The 26,601-nt window shown below is 44.7% G+C and overlaps 4 protein-coding genes and 1 long non-coding RNA gene across 6 annotated transcripts in view; 2 read left to right on the plus strand and 3 right to left on the minus strand.

The window, feature by feature from the left end:
* Positions 1–3,660: 3,660 nt before the first annotated feature.
* On the plus strand, positions 3,661–3,972 carry LOC132207133 (histone H4). Its single transcript, XM_059642310.1, has one exon. The coding sequence runs from the start codon at positions 3,661–3,663 to the stop codon at positions 3,970–3,972; it is 312 nt and encodes a 103-aa protein (XP_059498293.1).
* Positions 3,973–5,045: 1,073 nt separating this feature from the next.
* Positions 5,046–5,477, plus strand: LOC132206996 (histone H3). The gene has a single exon (XM_059642169.1). It carries the CDS (start codon positions 5,067–5,069, stop codon positions 5,475–5,477), a length of 411 nt encoding a protein of 136 aa, XP_059498152.1. The 5' UTR covers positions 5,046–5,066.
* Positions 5,478–6,279: 802 nt separating this feature from the next.
* Positions 6,280–26,601, minus strand: part of LOC132206969 (histone H2AX-like) — a 270,361-nt gene continuing 250,039 nt past the window's right edge. The window contains exon 4 of the mRNA XM_059642110.1: positions 6,280–6,681. Within this exon, the coding sequence (XP_059498093.1) occupies positions 6,280–6,681 (402 nt within the window). The remainder of the gene's footprint in view (positions 6,682–26,601) is intronic.
* Positions 8,339–8,962, minus strand: LOC132207028 (histone H2B 1/2-like). Its single transcript, XM_059642217.1, has one exon. It carries the CDS (start codon positions 8,959–8,961, stop codon positions 8,581–8,583), a length of 381 nt encoding a protein of 126 aa, XP_059498200.1. The 5' UTR covers position 8,962; the 3' UTR covers positions 8,339–8,580.
* LOC132207068 (uncharacterized) lies at positions 13,411–26,397 on the minus strand. 2 transcript variants are annotated; one of them, XR_009443294.1, is made up of 4 exons: positions 26,167–26,397; positions 25,356–25,436; positions 19,987–20,068; positions 13,411–14,580 (listed from the first exon to the last, which is right to left on the minus strand). It is a non-coding gene; the product is annotated as an uncharacterized LOC132207068 (long non-coding RNA). The 2 variants fall into 2 exon arrangements; XR_009443293.1 differs by lacking the exon at positions 13,411–14,580 and having other exon boundaries at positions 19,505–20,068.

Raw genomic sequence — 26,601 nt, forward strand, 5'->3', positions numbered from 1 at the left:
TTGGGCTGAAGTGTCTGTTTCCACACTGTAGGGATTCTATGATGATTCTATGAAGCGTGCTGTAGATTAGGCGCATAATTACGAACTATATGCCAATGTTTTGTTCTGCTCATGTCACCTCCCTTACTGTTTTCATATAGAAAAAAAGTTAGAGCATCATTTTGAATGCTTCCTCCCGCAGTCCAAAGGTGTGAAAGCTATGCTATTGGCTATGCTAAATTGCCCGTGGAGCCCAGAGATGTTTGGGTTCTGTGGGTCAGACATGAGAAGTAAAGGGTAGGGGAATAGGTCTGGGTAGGGTGCTGAGGACTTGTTGGGCCAAATGGCCTGGAGCGGTTCTATGTATGGCAGCATCTAAGAAGGAAAAAGAAACAAAATTAACATTCTGCGTCCAGTGACCTTTCTGCAGAATTGATGGTGGCTGGGAAAACGTCAGTTTATATGCTGATAAAAGGGGAGTGTGATGGGGTTTGGAATAAATGTTAGGATAGAGCCTAACAGAGAGAAGAACACTTGGACAGAGTCGATAACGATCAGGCTGGGATGTTGAATAGTAATTAATGGGAACTCTTAGTGGGTGGTGGATAATGGCAGGGTATGTGGTAACAAGGCCTTGTGAGGGGTAGAGTTTAGGCCCAAAAATATTGATCTCGATACTGGGTCTGGAGGGCTGCAGGGACCCAAGTGGAAGATGAGGTATTGTTCTTCTAGCTTGTGTTGAGCTTCAATGGAACTCTACAGCAAGACAGAGACAGAGATGTTGGACTGGAAACGGGGTGGTGCATTAAAGTGACAGGCAACAGGAAGTTCAAGGTCTTTTTTGCAAGCAGAACATAGATGTTGTGCAAAATGATTACCCAGTCTATGCTTTGTTTCACAACTGGGTGTTTTAAGAGAATTTGGACAGTCTTTGTTACTGGGCAAGAATAATGCAGACATTTCAAAGAAAAAAATGCCAGCTGTGGACATCACTGACTGGTCTGAGCGTTGATTGACCCTCCTGAAATGCCCGTGAGAAGGTGGTAGTGAACTGCCTTCCTGAACCGTTGCAATCTCTGAGCTGCAGGTCGGCCCACATTGCCATTAGTAAGGGAATTGCAGGATTTTCACGGATTGGCACAGACTGAACGGCCAATATAATTCCAAGTCAGGATGGTGAGTGTCTTGGAGAAGATCTTGCAGTTCGTGCAGTTCCCATGAACCTGCTGCTGCTGTCTTTCAAGATGGAAGTAGTTGTGGGTTTGGTAGGTGCTATCTAATTTTATATTTGAGAGAGTGGATGTTTGTGAATGTGGTGCCAATTAACCAGGAGCAGCTTTTTCATGGATAGTACCTTGCTTGCCGTGTGCAGTTGGAGCTGCACTAATACAGGTAATGGGGGCTACAGAGGGGAAACCTTTACATTCCTGACTTGAATGTTGGAGATTTTGGACAGGTTTGAGAAATCAGGAGGGAAGTTACTTGCTGCAGTATCCATAGCCTTGGCCCTGTTATTGTAGCCATTGCATTTATCGGATGAGTCCGGTTCAATTTGTCCTTCATAGTAGCTCCCAGGATGTTGACAGTGGAGGATACAATGATGCTGAGGCCCAAGCCAAAGGATGCCTTACTGCACGACTCTGTGACACAGTTTTACCCTCACACACACTGATCAGATTTGATATAGCCTCCATCCACCCTAACAGCAAGGTCTATCACTACAACCCCCACTACAATCCCGAATCTCTCTGGTATTGGAGATAATGGGAACTGCAGATGCTGGAGAATTCCAAGATAATAAAATGTGAGGCTGGATGAACACAGCAGGCCAAGCAGCATCTCAGGAGCACAAAAGCTGACGTTTCGGGCCTAGACCCTTCATCAGAGAGGGGGATGGGGAGAGGGTTCTGGAATAAATAGGGAGAGAGGGGGAGGCGGGCTGAAGATGGAGAGTAAAGAAGATAGGTGGAGAGAGTATAGGTGGGGAAGTACGGAGGGGATAGGTCAGTCCAGGGAAGACGGACAGGTCAAGGAGGTGGGATGAGGTTAGTAGGTAGATGGGGGTGCGGCTTGGGGTGGGAGGAAGGGATGGGTGAGAGGAAGAACCGGTTAGGGAGGCAGAGACAGGTTGGACTGGTTTTGGGATGCAGTGGGTGGGGGGGAAGAGCTGGGCTGGTTGTGTGGTGCAGTGGGGGGAGGGGACGAACTGGGCTGGTTTAGGGATGTAGTTGGGGAAGGGGAGATTTTGAAACTGGTGAAGTCCACATTGATCCCATTAGGCTGCAGGGTTCCCAGGTGGAATATGAGTTGCTGTTCCTGCAACCTTCGGGTGGCATCATTGTGGCACTGCAGGAGGCCCATGATGGACATGTCATCTAAAGAATGGGAGGGGGAGTGGAAATGGTTTGTGACTGGGACGCAAGTGTAGCCCACACCTCCTCCCTCACCCCTATCCCAGGCCCCAAGATGACATTTCACATTAAGCAGAGGTTCACCTGCACATCTGCCAATGTGGTATATTGCATCCACTGTACCCGGTGCGGCTTCCTCTACATTGGGGAAACCAAGCGGAGGCTTGGAGACCGCCTTGCAGAACACCTCCGCTCAGTTTGCAACAAACAACTGCACCTCCCAGTCGCAAACCATTTCCACTCCCCCTCCCATTCTTTAGATGACATGTCCATCATGGGCCTCCTGCACTGCCACAATGATGCCACCCGAAGGTTGCAGGAACAGCAACTCATATTCCGCTTGGGAACCCTGCAGCCATATGGTATCAATGTGGACTTCACCAGTTTCAAAATCTCCCCTTCCCCTACTGCATACCAAAACCAGCCCAGTTCATCCCCTCCCCCCACTGCACCACACAACCAGACCATCTCTTCCCCCCCACCCACTGCATCCCAAAACCAGTCCAACCTGCCTCTGCCTCCCTAACCGGTTCTCCCTCTCACCCATCCCTTCCTCCCACCCCAATCCGCACCCCCATCTACCTACTAACCTCATCCCACCTCCTTGACCTGTCCGTCTTCCCTGGACTGACCTATCCCCTTCCTACCTCCCCACCTATACTCTCCTCTCCACCTATCTTCTTTACTCTCCATCTTCGGCCCGCCTCCCCCTCTCTCCCTATTTATTCCAGTTCCCTCCCCCCATCCCCCTCTCTGATGAAGGGTCCAGGCCCGAAACGTCAGCTTTTGTGCTCCTGAGATGCTGCTTGGCCTGCTGTGTTCATCCAGCCTCACATTTTACTATCTTGGAATTCTCCAGCATCTGCAGTTCCCATTATCTCTGCTTTTAAAATTGTATCAGTGATATCAGCTTTTGTGCTCCTGAGATGCTGCTTGGCCTGCTGTGTTCATCCAGCTTCATACTTTGTCATCTTGCTTTTAAAATATCCAGGTTTTATTATCTTTGAATAGAAGTTTGAGTCTGCAGGTTTTCTGCCGGGCCTTGTGTTCACTGAGCTTGTGGAGAAAAGGTTTAGTTCCAGATCCAGTTGGGGGCGGCAGTCAGCTGTAGGCGGAGCTGGACATTTCTCTGTGTGTCACTCAGTTTTCTGCCCGGGTATCCTCTCACTCCCTGTCAGCTGTTTCTCAGTCAGGTCGGGGCGGGCTGTATAAAAATGGAAGGCGAGGCAGCTCGGCTCTCACTCGGCAGCGATTGGAGTGAAGAAGCGTGATGTCTGGGAGAGGGAAAGGAGGCAAAGGCCTGGGAAAAGGCGGAGCGAAGAGGCACCGCAAAGTGCTCCGTGATAACATCCAGGGCATCACGAAACCAGCCATCCGGCGCTTGGCTCGCCGTGGCGGGGTTAAGCGCATCTCGGGCTTGATCTACGAGGAGACCCGCGGGGTGCTGAAGGTTTTCCTGGAGAATGTGATCAGGGATGCGGTGACCTACACGGAACACGCCAAGCGCAAGACAGTGACTGCCATGGATGTGGTGTACGCTCTGAAACGCCAGGGCCGCACTCTGTATGGATTCGGCGGCTGAGCAAATCAACCCTTTTCCAGCGAACCCAAAGGCTCTTCAGAGCCACCCAAACCCTCCGCCTGAGAGCGGAGACCTGAGGATGGGGAACCAGCACATTGGGCTGGTGCAGCGACTTTTAATTTTGCACCAAGCCTTTAGGAAATATATTAACTTCGTGTCCCGCGTTGCAAGAGAGAGAGCAAGATTGTTAAATTATACTGTCTGCAGTAACGTGTTTTATAATCAAGATATCCCTGCACTACAGATAGAGGTTTCACGGCCAGTCGATACGATACGGTTCTGCAGCTGGTTATGTCAGATACAGAAGGAGCGGCCGGCTCCGTCATGCGACCATGGCTGATCTGTTTCTCAACCCTAAATCTTTGATTCTCTTCCATGTGAAAACCAGTCTATCAGTAATAACACCAGTGATAATGGGAACTGCAGATGCTGGAGAATCCAAGATAATAAAATGTGAGGATGGATGAACACAGCAGCATCTCAGGAGCACAAAAGCTGACGTTTCGGGCCTAGACCCTTCATCAGAATAACAACACCAGCTGTCCATACCATGAATAATAATTTGCTCTGTCCGTAACTTTGGGCCCAGGCGCTAATGATATATATTACAGTGTTTGTACTTCATTGACGCTCCCAGGAATGATAATTTGTTCAGTTTTGATTCTGGTAGCCGTGCCGAGGTTTTAGTGGCGTGTTCATTCCACCTGCCTGTTAGAGATGGTCAGGAAATGATTCAGAGCCCACTCCGCGCTGACTGCAAGTTAGGTTCACAAGAAAATTTTGTAAAGCATAAGATATCATCTTAGGCGCAGGCGCATGGGACTTTGCTTTTTAATATTATGTAAGCTCAGGCTGAAATCGGCGGGCGATTTGAAATTGACCAACTGTCATTTGAAGTTAACCAATCAGTCTCCAATAATTATTTTACTGCCTTTTCTGTCCTTCAGTGGCTGTTTCTCGGGGATTTGAGGGACGGGACTTTATCCAATCCCAGCTCTTGGGCGGGCTCTCCATTCCCTTAAATAGGCAGCGCCGCAGCACGATCAGCATTGATAGCAGCAGCCTGTTGTGTGTGTTGCAGACAGTTGAAGAGAATGGCCAGAACCAAGCAGACAGCGCGCAAATCCACCGGAGGGAAAGCTCCCCGCAAGCAGCTGGCGACCAAAGCGGCCCGCAAGAGCGCTCCGGCCACGGGCGGAGTGAAGAAGCCTCATCGCTACAGGCCCGGCACGGTGGCTCTGCGAGAGATCCGCCGCTACCAGAAATCCACCGAGCTGCTGATCCGCAAACTGCCGTTCCAGCGCCTGGTGCGGGAGATCGCTCAGGACTTCAAGACCGACCTGCGCTTCCAGAGCTCGGCCGTGATGGCCCTGCAGGAGGCCAGCGAGGCTTACCTGGTGGGGCTGTTTGAGGACACCAACTTGTGTGCCATCCACGCCAAGCGGGTCACCATCATGCCCAAAGACATCCAGCTGGCCCGGCGGATCCGCGGGGAGCGCGCCTAAACGGAGCGTGCCCGGCCCTGTACATTCACCCCGAGAAACACAACGGCTCTTTTCAGAGCCACTAAACTGTCCCGAGAGAGCAGCAATCGTCAGGCACTGGACTTTAGTTAATGTCATCGCACAGCATGCTATTGATGTCTCAATGCAACAGGACTTACAGAAAATGAATGGGTCTGGGATGCACGAATTGATATTGAAGACGAGGCAACTCGGGACGATCAGGTTTATAAATTTTCAGTAATCACAACAAATTCAAGTACTGCATTCCACCCTTTATAGTTTATACATTTCCAATTGAACCGCCTGTGTGGGAATTGCTTCCCGTGGCGTTTTCCCAGCTGTAACTGAACTTGCCGGAGGAGGGTGGGAAACAATCGCCAATTTCAAAACCCGCCACATTATACAAATGATTTTTGTAGTTTCGGCCATGCAATCGAAATTTTGCCCAATCTCCCACAAGTGTATTCGATCCTCTGAGGATGGTCGGTTCTGTCTCGCATGGCATCTTTCTGGGGCCGAGCTATTCCATGTCTCATGTTCCCTGGATGGGGATACCGCTTTGAGTCACTATTTAAAGTCGCAGTCGCTGTCCCTGCAGCAAACCCTCCAACTTTATTCGTCCCGTTCTAGTTTTATCACTGTTAAAGCGAAAACAAAAGGGATGATTTTTGCGCGTTTAGAGGACCGTGTTTGCACATAAAATGAAAATTAGTTAGCCAGCAGTGAAAGTCTAGCTGCTTTTCACTGATATTGTGGGTGGCTCTTAAAAGAGCCTTTGGGTTGTCAGATTCAAGAAGTGTCTTCACTTTTTAGTGGCGCTCCCAGCGGCGGTTTTCTTGGGCAGCAGCACGGCCTGAATATTAGGCAGCACCCCGCCCTGAGCGATGGTCACCCCTCCAAGCAGCTTGTTGAGCTCCTCGTCGTTGCGCACGGCCAGTTGGAGGTGCCTGGGGATGATGCGGGTCTTCTTGTTGTCCCGGGCCGCGTTACCGGCCAGCTCAAGGATTTCAGCCGTCAGGTACTCGAGCACCGCAGCCAGATAGACCGGCGCTCCGGCACCCACACGCTCAGCATAGTTACCCTTTCTCAGGAGCCTGTGAACACGGCCCACCGGGAACTGCAGCCCGGCCCGGGACGACCGGGACTTCGCCTTCGAACGAGCTTTCCCGCCACCGCCCTTTCCTCTCCCAGACATCGCCACAGTCTCACAAACACTTGCACAGAAAATGCTGCAATGCGGCCACATCCCGCCCTCTTATACCTTCGGGAGGAATGGGGGTGCGGCCATTGCTGATTGGTCACATTGTTCAGTATCCCTTAAGGTCGTTTCAATGCCCAATCAGATATCTGCTTCCCTCACCAATCCGGAGAGGGCCCGGGGAGGAGGCCGGAAAATCCCGGCGCCAAATCATCAACCGCTTTCTTTCAAACTGGAGAAGCCCGCCAATAATTTCGAAATGGGTAGAAGTTTTACAAAGAAGAATGCGTTCTTACTTCGGATAATTTACTTTTAGAATACACCTATATACGTCACACCATCTCTCTCTGATTTCCCGGCCTAGTTGAAACCAACTATTTTTGATCTTGAATTCCCTCCACCCCGCGAAAAAACTTAACATTAAGCGGAAGGGGGAAAGAAAAGCCCGCCGGAAAGTTATTCTCTGCACAGATAGAATTTAATTCACATCTACACCCGGATATAATAATCAAAGTATCACACAACTGTTTCTTTCTCGTTGAATTCAATACTGCTTTAAACAATATTTTACAATCTCGCTCCCTATTGCACAAGATCAACAATGTTTCTACTTTTGCGATGCCAGTCCGGCAGCTGTTCTGCTTTTATCTCGGTTCACTTGGAAATTTTCCCGCCGACTGCAGAAAGCCTCATTTCCAGCTTTCTGAAAAACCGGATAGAACCCGCGGGGAGATTTGAAAATAAAACAAAATTCCTCTGCGTGGAAACCGTAGGAAAATACCGGCGCCAAATCATCAACCGTTTTCTGTCCGATTTGAAAAGCCCGCCAATATGGGCAATACGAGGAAGAGTTTTTACAAGTATTTTTGCGTTAATGCTTACGATTTAATTTCCTTTTAGTTAAAAATGTCCACTTCACATAATCTCTCTCTGTCACTCCCTAAGCAACACCGTTTTCCGAAAACATTGTAAAATAGCCCTCACTTATTGTGCTGGATCAGTCTTTCCGGACGGTCTCGGTTCATTTTGAAAGCCTCTCACCGACAGCAAAAAGCCCCACACACTGCAAACTGAAAAAAAAATCGGAAAAATTCCCTGACAATTTGGAAATTGAAAAAGGAATCGCGCGGCATTTCTCTTAATGGGACTCAAATAAGAGATCATAATTTTTCATTGCCACGGGTGAAATCCAGCGTTCATACCCCCATTGGGACAAATTTGAAAAACCCTCCAACATGTAGGATATAGGGGGAAAAGTTTCACAAAGAGGAATAAACAGTTTAATTTTTCTTTGAATTTAGTTCACTTTCACATTACAAGTGCACGCTGATGTATTTATAAAAACTTACACAACGTTTTTCGGGGTGAACGGGTTAAAACTTGAAACCATAGTTGGAAGTTGCCCTCCCATATTGTCCTTGAACACAGTTTCACACTTGCGACTGCAATCCTGGCTCGGGCTTTATCTCAGCTCATTTTGAAAGCCTCTCACCGACAGCTGATATCCTCAATGACAAGTATCCCCCAACATCTGTTCGTGGGACTCGAGCAGTTAGTTTTCTTTCCAGGGGGTGAAATTCCTGATCAAGGGGTAAATAATAACTGGAACACAAAGGAGTTGTTGAAAAAAAAATGACTGAGTGACGATGAATGTGCTTTCTGTACAGCGAGGGAGGAGAGACTGGGTAGGAAGGCAACCGAAAGTAACCGACAGAGGGACAGGGACCGCACGGTAATGTTTAGAACGTTTGTGTAAACAAAGATAAAGATTAGGGACATTAACCATAGACACCGAGAATCATTTACAAACGTAAAATGGTTCAACTGCTTCATTGAAATTGTGGGTGGCTCTGAAAAGAGCCGTTGGGTTTTGGATGTGTGTTTTTCTCAGCACAATGTGGGGTCTCACTTGGAGCTGGTGTACTTGGTCACCGCCTTTGTACCCTCCGACACGGCGTGCTTGGCCAGCTCCCCAGGCAGCAGCAGCCGCACCGCGGTCTGGATCTCCCGGGAGCTGATGGTGCTGCGCTTGTTGTAATGGGCCAGGCGGGAAGCCTCCCCCGCGATACGCTCGAAAATATCCTTGACGAACGAGTTCATGATGCTCATCGCCTTGGAGGAGATGCCGGTGTCGGGGTGAACCTGCTTCATCACTTTATAGATGTAGATGGCGTAACTTTCTTTCCTGGATCGTTTCTTTGTCTTGCCGCCTTTCCCCGGCGCCTTCTTGATGATTTTCTTGGCGCCCTTCTTGGAAGTTGCCTGCGCTTTCTTCTCATCCGGCATCGTGTCGGTCGCTTTCAGACACAATAAACGGAAGCAGGCTCGGAGCTCGCTTTTTATAGCCTGACCGCGTCAGCAATGCTCATGAGGGATGGGGGAAAAGTCTTGTTCCTGATTGGGTAGTTTACAAGAATGTCAGACCATGCGATTAGCCTTTCTGTGATTGGTTAGTGTGAAACACAAAGTGGATCTGTTCGGATCTGCAACGAAATGTGAAACACAAACCGAAATTTTGTACACGGACCAAATTCCTAGCTCCTTGCAGTTGAACTTGTTCCTGTCATCCACGAACATTTTGAACACTACCTCCGAGATTTTAATTGTGACAGGGTGTTTTATTCTGCTCATGGTAATCTTTTGTGAGTGAAATGTTACCTTGTTTCATCACTAGCTGAGATTTCCTTATTAGGCTGTGGGCAGGATTGTATTGTTCAGACATTCGGGTTTATTGAGGGACACTTTGCCGAATATCTGTCAGTCTCTGCATTATGAGAATGGGAGTGCAGTTCTCGATCTGTCCCTGTCTGTTTAGGCAGTATGAATGATGATTATTCTCTCATAAATCAGTCCCCGTCATACAGTCCGAGAGATGTACACGGTCCACCTCGTCCATGGAGAGCAGATATCCGAGATTAATCTAGTTCCATTTACTAGCATTTGGTCCATATCCCACGAAACACTTCCTATTCATATACTCATCCACATGCCTTTAAAACGTTGTAGTTGTAAGAGCCTCCAGCACTTCTTTTGGCATTCAACCCATTCACACACCGCTCTGTGTGCAAATATTGCACACCTTTGGTTCATTTTAAGACTTTCCCAGTCACTTAAACCCATGCCCTCTCATTTTGCATTCTTCTATCCTGGGGAAAAGATCTTGATTATGCACCCTTTCCACACCACTAAATTTTATAAACACAGCCTCCAACACTCCAGGCACGGTTTCATCAAGGGGAAGTCATGCCTGGCAAATCTGCTTAAATCCTTTAAGGAAGTAACAAGCAGGGTAGACCAAGGAGAGCCAATGGATGTTATCTACCTGGGCTTCGAAAAGCCCCTTGGCAAGCTGCCGCACAGGAGGCTGTTGAGTAACAGAAGGGCCCATGGTGCTAGCATGGATAGAAGATTGGCTGCCTGGCAGAAAGCAGAGAGTGGGGATAAAAGGCATGCTTTATACATTAATGATCTGGATGAAGGAACTGTTTGCATTCTGACTACATTTGCAGATGATACAACAATAGGTAGAGTGACAGGTAGTATTGAGGTGCTGAGGCTGCACTATGAAATGGACAGGTTAGGTGAGTGGGCAAAGAAGTGGTAGATGGAGTACAATGTGGGAAAGTGTGAGGTCATGCACTTGGCTAAGGAGAATAAAAGCATGAGAGATAATGATAACTGCAGATGCTGGAGAATCCGAGATTAAAAAAAAAGTGTGGAGCTGGATGAACACAGCAGGCCAAACAGCATCTCAGGAGCACAAAAGCTGACGTTTCGGGCCGAGACCCTTGATCAGAAATGTGGGAGGGGGAAGAGGGCTCTGAAATAAATAGGGACAGACTGGGAGGTGGATCAAAGATGGATAGAGGAGGAGGTAGGTGGAGGGGAATCTAGAGTTGCAGTGGTGTAGAGATCCCCTGAGGTTTGTCCGGATTCTCCAGCATCTGCAGTCACAATTATCTCTGATACAATTTTAACTTCACTGCAAAGCGTCTTCCAGGGATGCCTGACCTGAAGAAGTTACCATCCTCCCTCCAGAATAAAAGCATAGACTCTTTTCTAAATGGGCAGAAAATTCAGAAGTCTTGCGTACAAAGAGACTTGGGAGTTCAATTCCAGGAATCTCTCACGGTAAACTCACAGTTTGAGTCAGTAGTCAGGAAGGCAACTGCAATACTGGCATTTATTTTGCCAGGACTTCAAGGCAGAGATTGACAAATTCTTGATCTCACAAGGAATCAAGGGCTACAGGGAGAGTGCAGGGAAGTGGAGTTGAAATGCCCAGCCTTGATTTAAATGGTGGAATGGGCTTGATGGGCGGAATGGCCTTACTTCCACTCCTATGACTTATGGTCTTGAAGATGTTTAAAAAAAAGGATGTGCTTATGAGGCTTTGGAAGACTCGAGTCAGGCCACATTTGAAGTAGCATGTGCAGTTTTGGGCCCCATATCTCAGGAAGGATGTACTGCCCCTGGAGCAGGTTCAGAGGAGGTTCACGGGAATGGTCCCAGGAATGAAAAGCTGAACATATGAGCAATGTTGAGGATTCTGGGACTGTACTCTTTGGAGTTTAGAAGGATGATAATCAAAACTTAGACTACTGAATGCCTGGACAGAGTGGATGTTGGGAAGATCCTTCCATTGGTAGGAGAGACTAGGACCCAAGGGCACAGCCTTCAAGTAAAGGGAAGACATTTTAGAACAGAGATAAGGAGAAACTTCTTCAGCCAGAGAGTGGTGAATCAATGGAATTCACTGCCACAGAAGGCTGTGGAGGCCGGGTTATTGTGTACATTTAAGGGTGAGATAGATAGGTTTTTGATTATCAAGGGGATCAAGGTTATGGGAAGAAGGCAGGAGAATTGGCTTAAGGAACGTCTCAGTCATGATTGAATGGCGGAGCAGACTTGATGGGCCAAATAGCCTGATTTCTGCTCCTACGTCTTATGGTCATATAGTAACACAGTACGGACACAGGCCCTTCCACCCAAACTGGTTCATGATGACTGTGGTGCCCACTCAGCTAGATCCAACTGCCCACATTATATCCCTCTACATCCTTCCCTTCCATGTACATGTTCATTTTTTGTTTAGTGTTGATATTGTGCCTGCCTCAACAACTTTCTCTGGCAGCTGATTCCACACGTGCTCCACTCTCTCTGTGAAGTTGGCACCCCTCAGGTCCTTCTTAAATTCTTGCCCCCTCTCACCTGAAACCTGTGCCCTCTAGTTTTCAATTCCTCATCTGTGGGGGAAAAAAACCAAACACGATATGCATTTATCCGACCTCTGGTGCTCATGATTTTATACATCTGAATAAGGTCACACTTCATTCTCCTACGGTCCAAGAAATAAAGTCCTACCCTGGCCAACATCTCACCATAACCCAGGACCACTAGTCCTGCATAAATTTTCTTTGAACGCTTTCTAGTTGAACTCGGTCTTTTTTACAACAGGGTGACCAAAACTGTACACAATACTCCATGTCTATTCAAAATGCCTCGATCAATGAAGGCCAGCATGCTGAATTCCTTCTTCAGCACCCTATCCACCTGTGACACTGCTTTAAACATACTACGTACCTGTACTCCTTGGACCCTCTGTACCACATCACTACTCAGGACGTTACCATTTGCTGTAAAAGGCTTACTGTAGTTTGACATTCCAAAGTACAACACCTCACACTTATCTCCATTGAATTGCATTTTCCCATCCTTAGCCCACTTCCCCATCTGATTAAGATCCCTCTGTAATTTTCGATAACCTTCCCCACTATGAACGATACTGCCTAACATTGCATCATCTGTAAACTTACTAATCATGCTTTGCACATTCACATCCAGATCATTTATGTCAATAACAAATAACAAAGGTCCCAGCACCAATCCCTGTGGCACACCACAAGTCACAGGCCTCCAGTCCGAGAAAGAATCTTCAACTGTCACCCTCTGCTTTGTACCATCAAGCCAATTTTGAATCCAATGAGCTAGCTTTCCCTGTTCAAGTGAGCCACAACACACTGCAGCATCCCGGAGTTTCATAAAGCCAAGGAAGAACACAGATAGTGTCTTTAGAAATGACAGTTACCCAAAATGCATTGTTCGCAGATGCCACACAACTGATGGCAACAGGAAGACACAACACATCCAGTGATAGTAGTCACCAGACTATGCACTGAGGGTGTGAAATAACCACCAGGTAACTCTACCACGTAAGAATCATGATAGCCCACGAACTGACAGCCGCTGTTGAGAATGAAGGATCCAACATTCACAATTAGCAGAACCAATGCGATTTACAAGATACCATGCAAATACTGCCACAAACCTTACCCAAGGCAAACCGGGAGAAAACCCGCCATCAGGATTCATGGACATCAACTCGCTGCCAAAAGTCATGGCCAACTATCACTCACCTTAATGCACATGGATAAAGAGGGACACCTGTTTGACTGGGACAACGTAGCCATCAGAGGACATCCCAAACAAAGACATGCACGAGAGTTCAAACTAGAACTCCATAAACAAACATGTCCAGCTGGACACCACACACCAACCACTAAGAAACCAATCTGGAAGTGATGCTCACCACCCCAGCAAAGTGAGGCACATAAATAGCAAGAAGGACAGAATACCAACGTTTCATTCACGGTGCACTGATGATGTTATGTCGTATGGTGATGAAATGTCTGTGAACAAACTTACAAGCTCAGTGAGCAAGTCAACAGCATCGTATTTAATGAACTGACCCTGACATTTCCTGCAAGGCAAGCGTGAAAGTAATTATCAACATGTATCTGTCAATTTCCGCAATTTAACTGTCACTGTGATCAAACTCTGTCAGTTTCCGCTTGGTGGCCATGTGAGTACAGTTATCAATAAGGACGTTTCAGATTCCGCTCTGTGAATGAGAGTAATTATCAAACTGTACATGTCAGTCAGTTTATGCTGTGTGTAACTGGGAAGGCTGATTCCAGCATCTGCAGTTCTTGCTATGTCCAAGGTTGTTATCAATCTGTTCCTGTCAAGTTCGTCCATTTGGATATGTGCATGAAAGCAACATGCACCTATCATTTGCTTCTCTGTCAATTTGAGCGTCCAGTTACCAAGATGTACCTGTGAGAACCTACTCTGAATATTTGAGTACAGTCAGCAATCCATGCCTGTCTCTCTGTGGATTTGTGATTGCAGTTCTAAGTTTGTAGCTGTCACTTGATGCTCTGTGAAATTGGGAGTGTTATCATCAATATATTCCTGCCAGTTTCAGTCTCTGTGAAAGCGAGTACATCAATGAATATATGCATGATAGTTTCTATTATGTGACTATGTGAACATTTTTAATCAACCTTTTACTTGCAGTTTCTGAAGTATCAATATGGTCAAATACTATTTTTTTCGTCTGACCCTACAATACGAATGTGTGAGGTTAGGTATCCATGCGTACTGGTCACTTTCTACTCCTTAAAGTGGATTAGGTTTCAGGCAGCCAAAAATATTATCCGTGGAAGCGTGATTCATTATGTGGAGTTGATATCAGAGTAATTCTATGCAGATTTTCTTCAAGTCCTGAGGGTATACTTTGGATAAGGATTCAGTCTACCCATCTTCAAAAATGGTGTAAATGTCAATGGGTTATGTTAGGTGAAATCTGTTTGAACTGGGTATTTTGAATGGAGAGAGAAGCAAAATAAAGTGGCATTCCTCCGTGTTGTTTTATTGTCGGTTTGAACGTGTCTGACTGGAAATTAAAGTTCAACGGTGTCTGACTCAATCTGTCTGTGACTGTGGAAAGGACGTTCTCTGCTGTGACAGTGGGAACATACCTGCTGTTTGTTAGGACGAGCTGGTCACAATTGGCTTTGTACTGAAGAAATGATACATTGCCTTGTTCCTTCAAGCGTTTGTCTGCAGGAAGGAAAAAACAGATAGCTCCTGTAAACCGTCATCAGATGGGTTTGAAAACATTTAACTGATCAATTCAACATTTCGCTAATAAACATTCAGATATTTAGATTATCACCAGGAATTCTAACAGAACTGTGGGCCTGATTGCACTCTTGCCCTGAGCTGCACTACATTTGATCAATTTTGAAAAATTCAACTCTGAGTGATGCACAGAAAGTAACCAACCCCCGTACAGCTCCATGACTGGAACTACCTAATGCAAGCTTGCCTGTGCATATGAGTTTAGTTACTGATCCATTCATGTCATTTCATTCATCTCAATCTCTACATTTTTATAATGTGTGCATACATTTATCAAATCATGACAACTTCAAACACACATGCCTGACAAATGAGAAAAACCAAGGAACTGCAGATGCTGGAAATCAGCAACAAAAGTAGAAATTGCTGCAAAATCTCAGCAAGTCTATCAGCATATGAGTATGGAAATGAATGTTCTGAAGTTGAACCTCTGTTCTGAGGAAGTGTGACGGGACCTGTAATACTACTTGCTTTGTTTCCACGTGGATGGACTGACAGGTACAGGTACTGACTGACTCAGAACTAGTTCAAAATACAGACATCATAACTAAAGATGTGATCCAAGGACTAACAGCTATGGAGTTCCATTTAAACTCCAGCAACAGATACATGATCTATACAAAATGATTATCACTCACACATATCTAGTCATAGACAACAACAGCACAGCAAACAGTCCTGTCTCTCCAAGCCAGCAATGATAGAAACAACAAGCCAATAATTACATCCATTCAGCCAGCATTCAATTTCCATAAATGTATCACGGTGGCAGGGGAACTACCATCTCCACCTTTATCGCAGGATTGTTCTCAAATTCTTCATCTTGTGGAACTAGAATTTTTTTGTTCTGTTGTACGCTAGAAGATTTTATAATCATGGACATTTATTTAAAAAAATAATAATTTAAATCGTAACTGGCTCTCCACTTCACATGAAACATTTAAAATGCTCAGTTTTCGAATGCAGGAAGACTGAAGGATCAATGGAGTGTGGCTGTCCATCTTGTTCCATAACAACGGTTCTTTTCAAAAAAAAAATCTCATTATCTAAAACCTGGGTACTCACCCAATGGTCCTCAGTGTTAAATTTTAGTTTCCAAATTCTTCACAAAATAATTTGGCTCTCCTCTTTTGATGGTCTGTCACATATGGACCAAGTTCTGAAGGATAATAGAATGAAACCTGCAGGGCTATGGGATGTGTGCAGGAAGATGTGATTGTGATGCCCATCTGGGGGTGTTTGGGTCAGCATGGACATGATGCACCAAATGACCTCCTTCTGTTCTGTACCATTTTTACAATGATTGATTGGTCTAGACCAATGTTTCCCTGTCAGTCTCTGCTGTGTAATACAGAAGTAATTTGCCAAAGATTTAGAGGGACACATTGATAACTACACTCACACATTCAACAGGTAGCAACTGACATGCATGGATCAGTAACTAAACACATATGCACAGACAAGCTTGCATTAGGTAGTTCTAGTCATGGAGCTGTACGGGTGTTAGTTACTTTCTGTGCATCACTCAATTAGAGTTGAAGTTTTTAAAATTGATCAAATGTAGTGCAGCTCAGGGCAAGAGTGCAATCAGACCCACAGTTCTGTTAGAATTCCTGGTGATAATCTAAATATCTGAATGCTTATTAGCTAGATGTTGAATTGATCAGTTAAATGTTTTCAAACCCATCTGATGACGGTTTACAGGAGCTGTTTTTTTTTTGTGTCAGTTTTTGCTGCATGCCAGCATGAGCATATTTACCAATCTGTAACTTTCAGTTTCTCCCGTGTGTATCTGACAGTGTAGTTATAAATCTGTTATAACAAGGCACAGAGCTGGATGAACACAGCATGCTAAGCAGCATCAGAGGAACAGGAAAGCTGATGTTTCGGGCCTGGGCCCTTCTTCAGAAAGTTGTAGAGGTGTGAATACATTTATCATAGTTTGCCCGTCAGTTTCAGGGGTGTATGTGTGTGTGTGTGTGTGTCAATGAATGAAGTTGTCAATCTGTCCCTGTCAGTATCTGAAATCAGAATATTCAAATGTGTTTGTGTAATTGTCAGTCTATCCCTGATACATTCATGGAGCAGAAACTGAGGTTTTGTTTTCAATATATTCCTGTCAGTTTCTGCTTGGGGAATGTGTGAGCATTTTTATAAACCTGTACCTAGCAGTTTCTGTATCATCAAGACAGGAATTTAGTTATTAATCTGTACCTGTTAACTTTGGTTTTGTGAAGAACTGGGTGTAGCTATTGATCTGTATTTGTCAGTAGCTGCTCGTGAAGATGTGATTGTAATTATCAAACTGTCCCTCTCAGTTTCTGCTGTGTCATATGTGAGTTTAGTTGTCAATCAATACCCATCCATTCCTGCGTCATGAATGTGGGAGTGCATTGCAAAAAAAATGTCAAATTTCTGTGAATGTGCAAATATAGATCACAATCTCTACATTTTCATAATGTGTGCATATATTTATCAATCTGTACCTGTCAGTTATTTTGCATTCTGAATGTGTGCATAATTGTCATTGTCCCTGTCGTTTTCTGATACGTGAAGACAAGAGTGTAGTTATCGATATACAAAGAATAAAGAGAACAAAGAAAATTACAGCACAGGAAAATACCCTTCCGCCCTCCAAGCCTGTGCCGATCGAGATCCTCTGTCTAACCTGTCATCTATTTTCTAAGGGTCTGTGTCCCTTTGCTCCCTGCCCATCCAGATACCTGTCCAAATAGATCTCAAAAAATGCTAATGTGTCTGCATCTACTACCTCCACTGGCAACGCATTCGAGGCACCCGTCACCCTCTGTATAAAGAACTTTCCACACATATCTCCCTTAACCTTTCATCCTCTCACTTTGAACTCAGGACCCATAGTAATTGAGTCCCCCACACTGGGAAAAAGCTTCTTGCTATCCACCCTGTCTATATCCCTCATGATTTTGTAGACCTCATTCAGATCCCCGCCTCACTCTCCGTCTTTCTAATGAAAATAATCCTAATCTACTCAACCTCTCTTCATAGCCAGCACCCTCCATACCAGGCAACATCCTGGTAAACCTCCCCTGCACCCTCTCCAAACAGTCCACATCCTGTTGGTGATCTGGCGACCAGAACTGTACACAGTATTCTAAATGTGGCCGAACTAATGTCTGATACAACTGTAACATGACCTGCCAACTCTTGTACTCAATACCCCGTCCGATGAAGGAAAGCATGCCATATGCCTTCTTGACCACACTATTGACCTGCGTTGCCACCTTCAGGGAACAAAGGACCTGAACACCCAGATCTCTCTGTTCATCAATTTTCCCTAGGACTCTTCCATTTACTGTATAGTACACCCTTGAATTAAATCTTCCAAAATGCATCACCTCGCATTTGCACGGATTGAACTCCATCTGCCCAACTCTCCAGTCTATTTATATTCTGCTGTCATCTCTGACAGTCCCCCTCACTATCTGCTACTCCACCAATCTTAATGTCATCCGCAAACTTGCTGCACAGACCACCTACACCTTCCTCCAGATCATTTATGTATATCACAAACAACAGTGGTCCCAGCACAGATCCCTGTGGAACACGACCGGTCACAGGTCTCCAATTTGAGAAACTCCCTTCTACTACTACTCTCTGCCTCAATGATATGTGATTGTCACTTTCTTCTCTCTGGCTGAGAGAGTATTTTCTCTCATTTCTGCCAGTCAGACCCTGCCCTGTAAATCTGAGAAACTAATTATTAAGCTATACCTGTCGCTATCTGATTTGTAAATGCAATTATCATTCTCTCCCTGTCAAGTTTCTGCTGTGTAAATGTGCAAGTGAAGTTATCGATCTGTGACTGTCAGTTTCAGCTGAATATTGCTCTTTCAACATCTGCAGGTTTTCTTTGATGTTCAAATATCTGCTCATTAACATGAATAAGATTTTATCTGCAGCTATGTAAGGTGCTGTAAGTGAAACCGTCAGTGTTTATACCATTCGCTAACTCTAGCAGTGCGGCTGAAGTTTGAGTATGTTCCACAATATTCATTCTATGGTACAGTTTAAGTTTTATTCTAATATTGGTCAGTCTCTGGTTTGAATGTGTTGAGTTTAATGTGCACATTTTTGTTGCAAGTTCACTGTACGAATCATTCTTAATTGTAAGTCAAAAAACTTGGTATCTGCTTGAACATATGTTATTTTCTGCCTGTTTTCAGGTCAATATTTAATTTCCTTCAGGTAGATTTAAAACTTTATATTCGGCAGTGGGTTCTGCTATTCAGTTTGTGGGGTAAACAAATTCAATGGCAATATAGGTTTCAATCTGATACTTGTCCTGATATGCAATTCCTCCAGTTTGTACAAAAGGAAAAAAAAAACTTCAGTTACCTCTCTCAGTCTAAGACACCGTGAGATATTTGGAGGTACAATGAATCTCTTGTTCAATCTACTACTTGGACTACTTCATGGGAAGTAATTATGTCAAAAAATTCACACAATTTTTTTTGATGATGTCGCAAACAATTGATACTTAATTTATGACCATGGCCATTACCATGCAGTTAAATCCTACAGGGAGTGCATGGAGATTGGAGAACTGAGCTCACTTTTTGTTCTGTTTGTCTCTTTCATAGAAGGCTCGCTCTCTGACCTGAAATCTGAGAGTAGAAATCATTTTTAGTGTTACATGTGCTGAGGCTTGAAGTGTACATGGTCTTCATGGCTATTAGATGTTGAGGAATGTGTGTTGGAACAGTGCATCTGTGTATTTGGAATACATTGTAAATCACTCAGTAAGTCGGTGCGTGTGTGTGCGCGCGCATGTGCAGTTTATGTTATGTGCTCTCAGTAACCATTTTATGTCACGCATTTGGAAGTCACATTATTTAATTCTTCTCTCTATGCATGGGACATCAATTTGTCAAAACATAGACACCGTCCTGCTCAGTTACTGATAACGTGAATGTTTTCTTCCATATCTGTACTCACACTGTGCGAAGTAACTATGTAACTGCATGAACTATTTCTTCACTTGACAGTAACTTGAAAAACATGCTTACTAAATGCAGATTTAGTGCAGTTCCTCGGTGTCTGTCTCAGATGAAGATTCAGTCTGTGACTTTTCAAAAATGTTGTAAATATCAGTAGGCTATGAATGAAGAAAATTATAGCAACCGAGGAGGTGTGCATTGGGAAGAGAGAAAACAAACTACTTGTATTTTGTTGCTTGTATTTGACTGTTGGCTTGAATGCATTTCTCTGGAAATTGAGATCACCGTGTCTCTGACTCAAACTGCTCGACGCCTGTGGAAATGATCCATTCTGACAGCGGTAACATACCTGCTGTTTGTGAGAAGCAGCTGCTCACACTTGGCTTTGCACCAAGGAAATGATACACTGTCTTGGTCCTTCATGTATTTGCCTGGATTAAAACAGAAGAGAAACATTCTGTAAATCAGCATCAGCCAGGTTTGACAATCTCAAACAGATTAACGTACATTCAGTTGATAATTATTAGGATGTTTCTTTTCTTCAACTTCACCTGACAATGCAGCAGAGCTCCAAAAGCTTGAGATTTTAAAATAAGCCTATTGGACTATCACACAAATCGTGAGACTTCGGCCTTTTCTTTGAAGCCATCAATTCAAACACAGGTCTAACTCAGCGAGGTCCAGAAACTGAACAATTGCACAGCTGCATCTAAAGGTGCTACCTGAGGATGCTGTAATATTGACACAGTTTGTGTTACCAGATCCCAACACACTAACTGTTGTAAAGAAGCACAACAGACACTATTTCAAATGTTTTTGCTCGAGACATATAATCTATTGACTCCAATCTGCGTCCTTTACAGGATTCTTATATTTCCACCATCTTGCCTGTGTTTCCACTATTCTTTGCACAATGACGATAAACAGTGTGAAACAGTAGCCAAACAAGCAGCATTTGGGGCAGGGCCACCAATGGCATGGACTGCTTTTCCCAATAATTCCCAACAACAAACATCAATGGGTCATTCCCTAATTCCCTTCTCTCCCACTGTGAAGAAAGCAACTGGGGCTGTGGGGAAAAGGGCAGAGAATGCTTCAACCTGAGGCGTCGGCCCTTTGTGGAGCAATAATAGAGCTCTTTCCCAGGTCATGTTAATAACTCCCTGCCTCCAGCTATCTCAGAATTGAATGAGCAATGTTCGGGCTGCCCAAGTCGAAGAGACACCAAATGGCTGGCAGCTAAGCTGTTCCTCTAGCCCTGCTGCCTATGACTGACACGTGGTTAAACAGAACGAATGAAGAAAGCCTGCTCCAGCATTTAACAAAGACACAATGGTACTTTTGAGAAGAGGTTATTCCGAGGCAAAAGGGAGCATTGCACAAACAACAGCTGCAAGATTTGTTGGAGACAGTTTGAAGGTTTGCAACAAAGATTGAAGGGGACAGTAAATTCTGCAAGAAACAAACAGTTGAACTCATGGGATTATGGCTCATAAAAAAATCTACAGAATCAAACAAGTTCATTAAAATTGATAAGCAATTGACTTCAGTCCCTTTAATGAAAGGATGTTGTCCCATTAGATGAATATAGTTAGTTAGGACGAGGGGTGTCAATCATCCCAAAGACAGCTGGCCTAGCTAATCATGAAAACAGCAGATAACTCCATCTTGCAGCAATATTCACGCTATTAAGAAATTGGTTCCAGTTAAAGATCCTTCAGATGGATTTCAATGTAATTCTAAATCTATATATAAGCATTAGGGGAGAAGATTCAAACATGGGTATGAAAGTTAATTAGTCACCAGAAGGTTTCCTATGTCACTAAAGGAATGCCTGGTGCATCCAATAAGAAGCAAATGGCTCACAATTCATTAGCTCCATCAGAGCTAAGAGTAGGGTAAGCATAATGCTTCAAATAAAACTCACTTTAGAATACAATTAATATCATGAATCTCACAGCAAGTCGTAAGAATCAACTCAGCAATAGTAAGCCCTGCCAATGCTGCAGTTGGAGATAACACAATGTGGAGCTGGAGGAACACAGCAGGCCAGGCAGCATCAGAGGTGCAGGAAAGTTTAAGTTGTGGGTCAGGACTCTTCTTCAGAAGCATCAACTTTCCTGATACTCTGATGCTGCCTGGCCTCCTAGTAGGAGTCAACTGTCTGTTTTATTATAATTCAGACAGTGGGAAAATAAGAGGAGTAACAGAATTTAATAGAGACACAAAATTAATACAATTGACTGCAGAATTCAAGCTAGCCTGATAGGTAAGCGATTCTGGGGCATGACTGAAGGTGTACAGCCAGTAACTTTGAAAAGCGAATTAATAGATGCATGGAAAGATCCCATGGCCTGGTGATTACATTGTCTGTTAAACATTATGTGATTGTGGCGACTCTTGGCCTGGCTAATAGAGGGCCCATCTTCAGTTAGGAGTTTCAAAGGATTTGTTGTATAGAATAAGGGGAAAGGCACAGTGATCCCGTTGCATTGAATCACTGCAACAAAATGTATAATACTGTATTCCACTGTGAGAATCAGAGTGTCATCAATCGCTTTCCAATCTGAGCTAAAAATTAATGATGTAACTGCATCTTCAAGAGGGGTGGCTGTGGCCCTCTCCCCGCTTGATCTGGTGACTGGTTGACGAAATACTGCCACGGGCCTGAATTCTGCCTGCCCCGAGTCTTTGTCCAAGGTCTGGAGTTTCACTCCTGCAGGGAATCAAAGAAGTGGATTGAAAATTTGGCCCATTCAATTTGCTCCACTGTTCAATGACAATATCTGATCCAAGTGAGCTGTTAACTATCGTATTCATTCACCTTGAAGTTTATCCCATAAGTATTAATTCAATGTTGAAAGAACATACAGAGAAATGAAAGAAATGGGACATTCTCACTGAAGCAACACATAAGTATTGGATGACACCCTGTGTCACAGTGGTATCTAGATGGAAGTGGTCGTGGGCTTGGAAGGCACTGTCTATGGAGCATTGGTGAATTCCAGCTGTGCATCTTCTGGAAGGCACACATTGCTGCTTGAGTATTGGTGTCTGAGGGAATGGACGTTTGCGGATGTGGAGCCAATCAAGTGTTTCTCTCCTGGATGGTATCTTGCTTCTGGTGTGTTTGTGAAGCTGCACTCATCCGGGTAAGTGGGGCTAAACCATCACATTCCTGACTTGATCACATTAGATGTTGGACAGGATTTGGGGAAGCAGGAGACCAGACACTCACTGCAGGATACCCAGAGTCTGACCTGTCCTTGCAGTATCTGTATTTATGTACAGAATCAGTTCGAGCATCACAGCGTCCATGAGTGAAACAGAATGGGAACAGACCCTTTCATCCAACTGGTCTGCAATAGATTAACATCCCAATCTGACCTCGTCCCATTTGCCAGCATTTTGCACATATCCCTCTCATGTCGACCTGTTCATCTACCCGTCCAATGGTGTTTAAAACTTATCATTGTACCCTCCACAAGGCGTACCTCTGTCAGCTTGTTTCAGACATGCCCCACACTCTGCACTAAAGAAATCTCCCTCAGGTCTCTTTTAACATTGACCCTCTCACTGTAAACCTATGCCCTTAAGGTTTCGGCTCCACCACCCGAGAAAAAGAGACCATGGCTATTCACCCTATCCATGCCCCTCATGACTTTATAAACCTCTACAAGGTCACCCCTCGGTCTCTGACGCTGCAGGGGAGAACGCCCGAGCCTGTTCACCCTCTCCAAACAGTTCACACCATCTGGTCCAGCTAACATCTCTGTAAATATTTGCTGCGCCCTCTCCAGTTCAACAACTTCCTTCCGACAGCAGTTTGGCCAGAACTTTAAGCAGTAAAAGTGGACCCAAAACATTTCCTGTACAGCCACAACATGACATCTCAACTCCTATTCTCAATGCATTGACCAATGAAGGCAAACACTTGCTTCACCACCTTATCTACTTGCGACTCCACTTTCAATGAACTACGCACACAAACACCTTGGCGTCTTTGTTGGGGAACACTTCCCACGGCCCTCCTATTAACTGTCAAACCCCTCTCCTGTTTTGAACAATGAGAATGTGAGAGTTATTATCATTCTTTTCTTGTCAGTTACTGCAACGTGAACAAGAGCAACTATTAATGTATGCCTTTCCGTTTCTGTTATGTCCATTTGTGAGTTTAGTAATTGTTGCAAACACCAGTTTTTGCTGTGTGACTGTGAGAGTGAAGTTCTCAATCCAAAATAATCAATTTCTACTCTTGTGCATCAAAATAGTTTTATTCTCTGGCCACCAGTGATATTCTGTGACTGTGCTTCAATCTGAGAGAATAGTTATGAGGGCGTAGAGAGTGAGCCTTAACCCCATTTCCATTTGCAGTTTATGAGCTTTCTGTCAGTCTGAGGGGGTAAGGAGGTGGAGAGCAGATTATATTCCCAACAATTTGTGGAAACAGTTGAAGAGTACAAATGTTCTAGAGCAAGCACAATGGGCTGAATGGCCTGCTTCTGACATGTACTTGGTCTGTATTTCTGAGGCATTTTCATGAATCCAAGTGTTGGATAGTGCGTCAGTGTAAAGATATCATGTAGAAATGGACAGACAAGCTTATTTTTCTTTTAAAAAAGCTGGCCCTGTGAGTCAGTGTAGGCTGTTTCCAGTTTTACTGAGATACTTAGTTTCACTTTGTGTACTGGGATATTGAGTTTTTTTTTCATTTATTTATTTGGAGAATTTTATTCTGTATCTGACAGACCATGCTGCATTCTCTACTTGTCAGGCTTTGGCAGAGAAAGTGCATTTGCATTTCACATTATTTAATTTCTGTGTCTTTGTATGGGACATCATTCATCAAAAGATAATTTTAGTCCTAAATAAAAACTCAAAAAACTTCAGGTGCTGCAAGTCAGAAACAAACATGGAATTTGCAGGAAACGCAAAGCAGGTCTGGCAGCACGTGAAGAGAAATCATGGTTAACTTTTCAAACACTTCCTCAGTTCTGCGCAAAGGTCACTGGATCCGAAACATTATTTCTGATTTCTCTTCACGCATGCTGCCAGGCCTGCTGAGCTTTTCCAGAAAGTTCTGTTTTTGTTTACTATTTCTGTCCTCAGTCACTGATAAACATCAAAAGTTTCCATCTATATTTGTACTCAATACCTACTCCATATAATGGTCATTGTAACAACTTGATCTGTTTGTATCAGACTTAAATGGAACTGCAGATGCTGGAGAATCCGAGATAACAAGGTGTGGAGCTGGATGAAGACAGCAGGCCAAGCAGCATCTCAGGGGCAGGAAAGCTGACATTTTGGGCCTAAAGTTTTCATCAGAAACATCAGCTTTCCTGCTCCTATGATGCTGCTTGGCCTGTTGTGTTCATCCAGCTCTAAACCTTGTGATCAGGTTGTATACCTGGATTATAACTATAAAAATACCCTCGCTTAATGTGAATTCAATGTAGTTATTGAGAGTATATTTGTGACATAAATTCAATCTATTCTCTTCAAATGCTGTGAATGACAATGGGCTGTCAAAGATAAACTTTACTGGAACTGGGTTAGTTTATATTGAGAAGAGGGAAAAAAAGGTTACATTTTGTATTTTGTTGGTGGCATTTGTTCGCTGGTTTAATTGTTTCTTTATGGAAATTGCGTTCAATGCGAGTCTTACTTAAACCGCGACTGTGGAAAGCAGTCTCCGCTCTGACAGTGGGAACATACCTGCTGTTAGTAGGAGCAGCTAGTCACACTTGGTGTTGCACCACGGAAACGTGACATTGTCTTGACACATCAGATAATTGCCTGGAGAAAGACAAAAGAGAATTCTCCCGTAAATCGACATCTACCGAGTTTCAAAATATCAAAGCTCATCAATAGAAAATTTCGTGAATACTCATGATAATTCCTTGTTTTAAAGCCAACGAGTCGAACAGAAAAGGGTCCGGTTACACAACTAACCCGGGTTCCTCCTCTTTCTTTTAGCGAAATTCTAAAACAATTTACTAAGATACAAAAGCTAACCAGATCCACGAATGGAATGCTGACACGGTTCAATATCCAGCTCCCAATACACGAACTATTGAAGGGAAGCACAACAGGCACGATTTCAAATATTTTGCTGGAAACTCTTAATCCGGTGACTGCCATGTTTCTCCTTCGCGGGATGAGCCCGTTTGCACACACTGCTTTGTTTTATTCACGGTTCAATGCAAACTCGCAACTAACAGCGTGAAACAGCAGCCAAACAATGAATTTCCATCAGTGTTTAGAAGACTAAAAGCTACAAGCCTGACCCCCAGCAGCAGCTTCTTGCCGCTGCGTCTCCCTCAGCAGGCCCACACACAGCCCGAGAAAGGCCTCCCTCTCCCCGCCCCCAGGCCGCTCACTCCAAGTTCCGGGACCAGTTCCTGCTCCGCTCTCTGATAAAGGGTCTCGGCCCGAAACGTCAGCTTTTGTGCTCCTGAGATGCTGCTTGGCCTGCTGTGCTCATCCAGCCTCACATTTTATTATCCTGCTCCGCTCGGCCTCTTACCAACAGTCCCCGGGTCTCCCTGAACTGAGCCCGAATCAATGCCGGTCTCGGAGCCCACTCTGTGTCCCAGACTCACATCTCGATGCGCTGCTGGAAGGAGCCTGCTGTTCCCTCGCTTCCCTGGGCGCTGGTCTCTCCATTGCGGCCTGTTTCAAACAAACCTCTTCCACTCACTGACTCAATGCCCCTCAATAGCGGCTCAGCGGAAAGCTTCACGCATGCGCTCCTCTGGTCAGCAACAAGCAGCTTTTTGGTGGGCATAGCAAGGATCACGCATGCGCTGCTTTCCCCGCTGTGTCCCAGAAACAAACATCAATTGGTTACTTCCCCAATTCCCTTTCCTCCCAGTTTAAGCAAAGCGAATGGAGGCTGTGGGGGAAATGGCATAAAGTGTTTCAAACTGGGGCATTGGCCCTTTGTGAAGCTCCAATGGAG

The sequence above is a fragment of the Stegostoma tigrinum genome, chromosome 44, assembly GCF_030684315.1.
Source record: "Stegostoma tigrinum isolate sSteTig4 chromosome 44, sSteTig4.hap1, whole genome shotgun sequence".
In the NCBI taxonomy this organism is placed as follows: Eukaryota; Metazoa; Chordata; class Chondrichthyes; order Orectolobiformes; family Stegostomatidae; genus Stegostoma; species Stegostoma tigrinum.

What these genes read in the sequence shown, in the direction of transcription:
- LOC132206996 (XM_059642169.1), top strand. Translation starts at nt 5,067, where the DNA reads ATGGCCAGAACCAAGCAGACAGCGCGCAAATCCACCGGAGGGAAAGCT.
- LOC132207133 (XM_059642310.1), top strand. Translation starts at nt 3,661, where the DNA reads ATGTCTGGGAGAGGGAAAGGAGGCAAAGGCCTGGGAAAAGGCGGAGCG.
- LOC132207028 (XM_059642217.1), bottom strand. Translation starts at nt 8,961, where the DNA reads ATGCCGGATGAGAAGAAAGCGCAGGCAACTTCCAAGAAGGGCGCCAAG.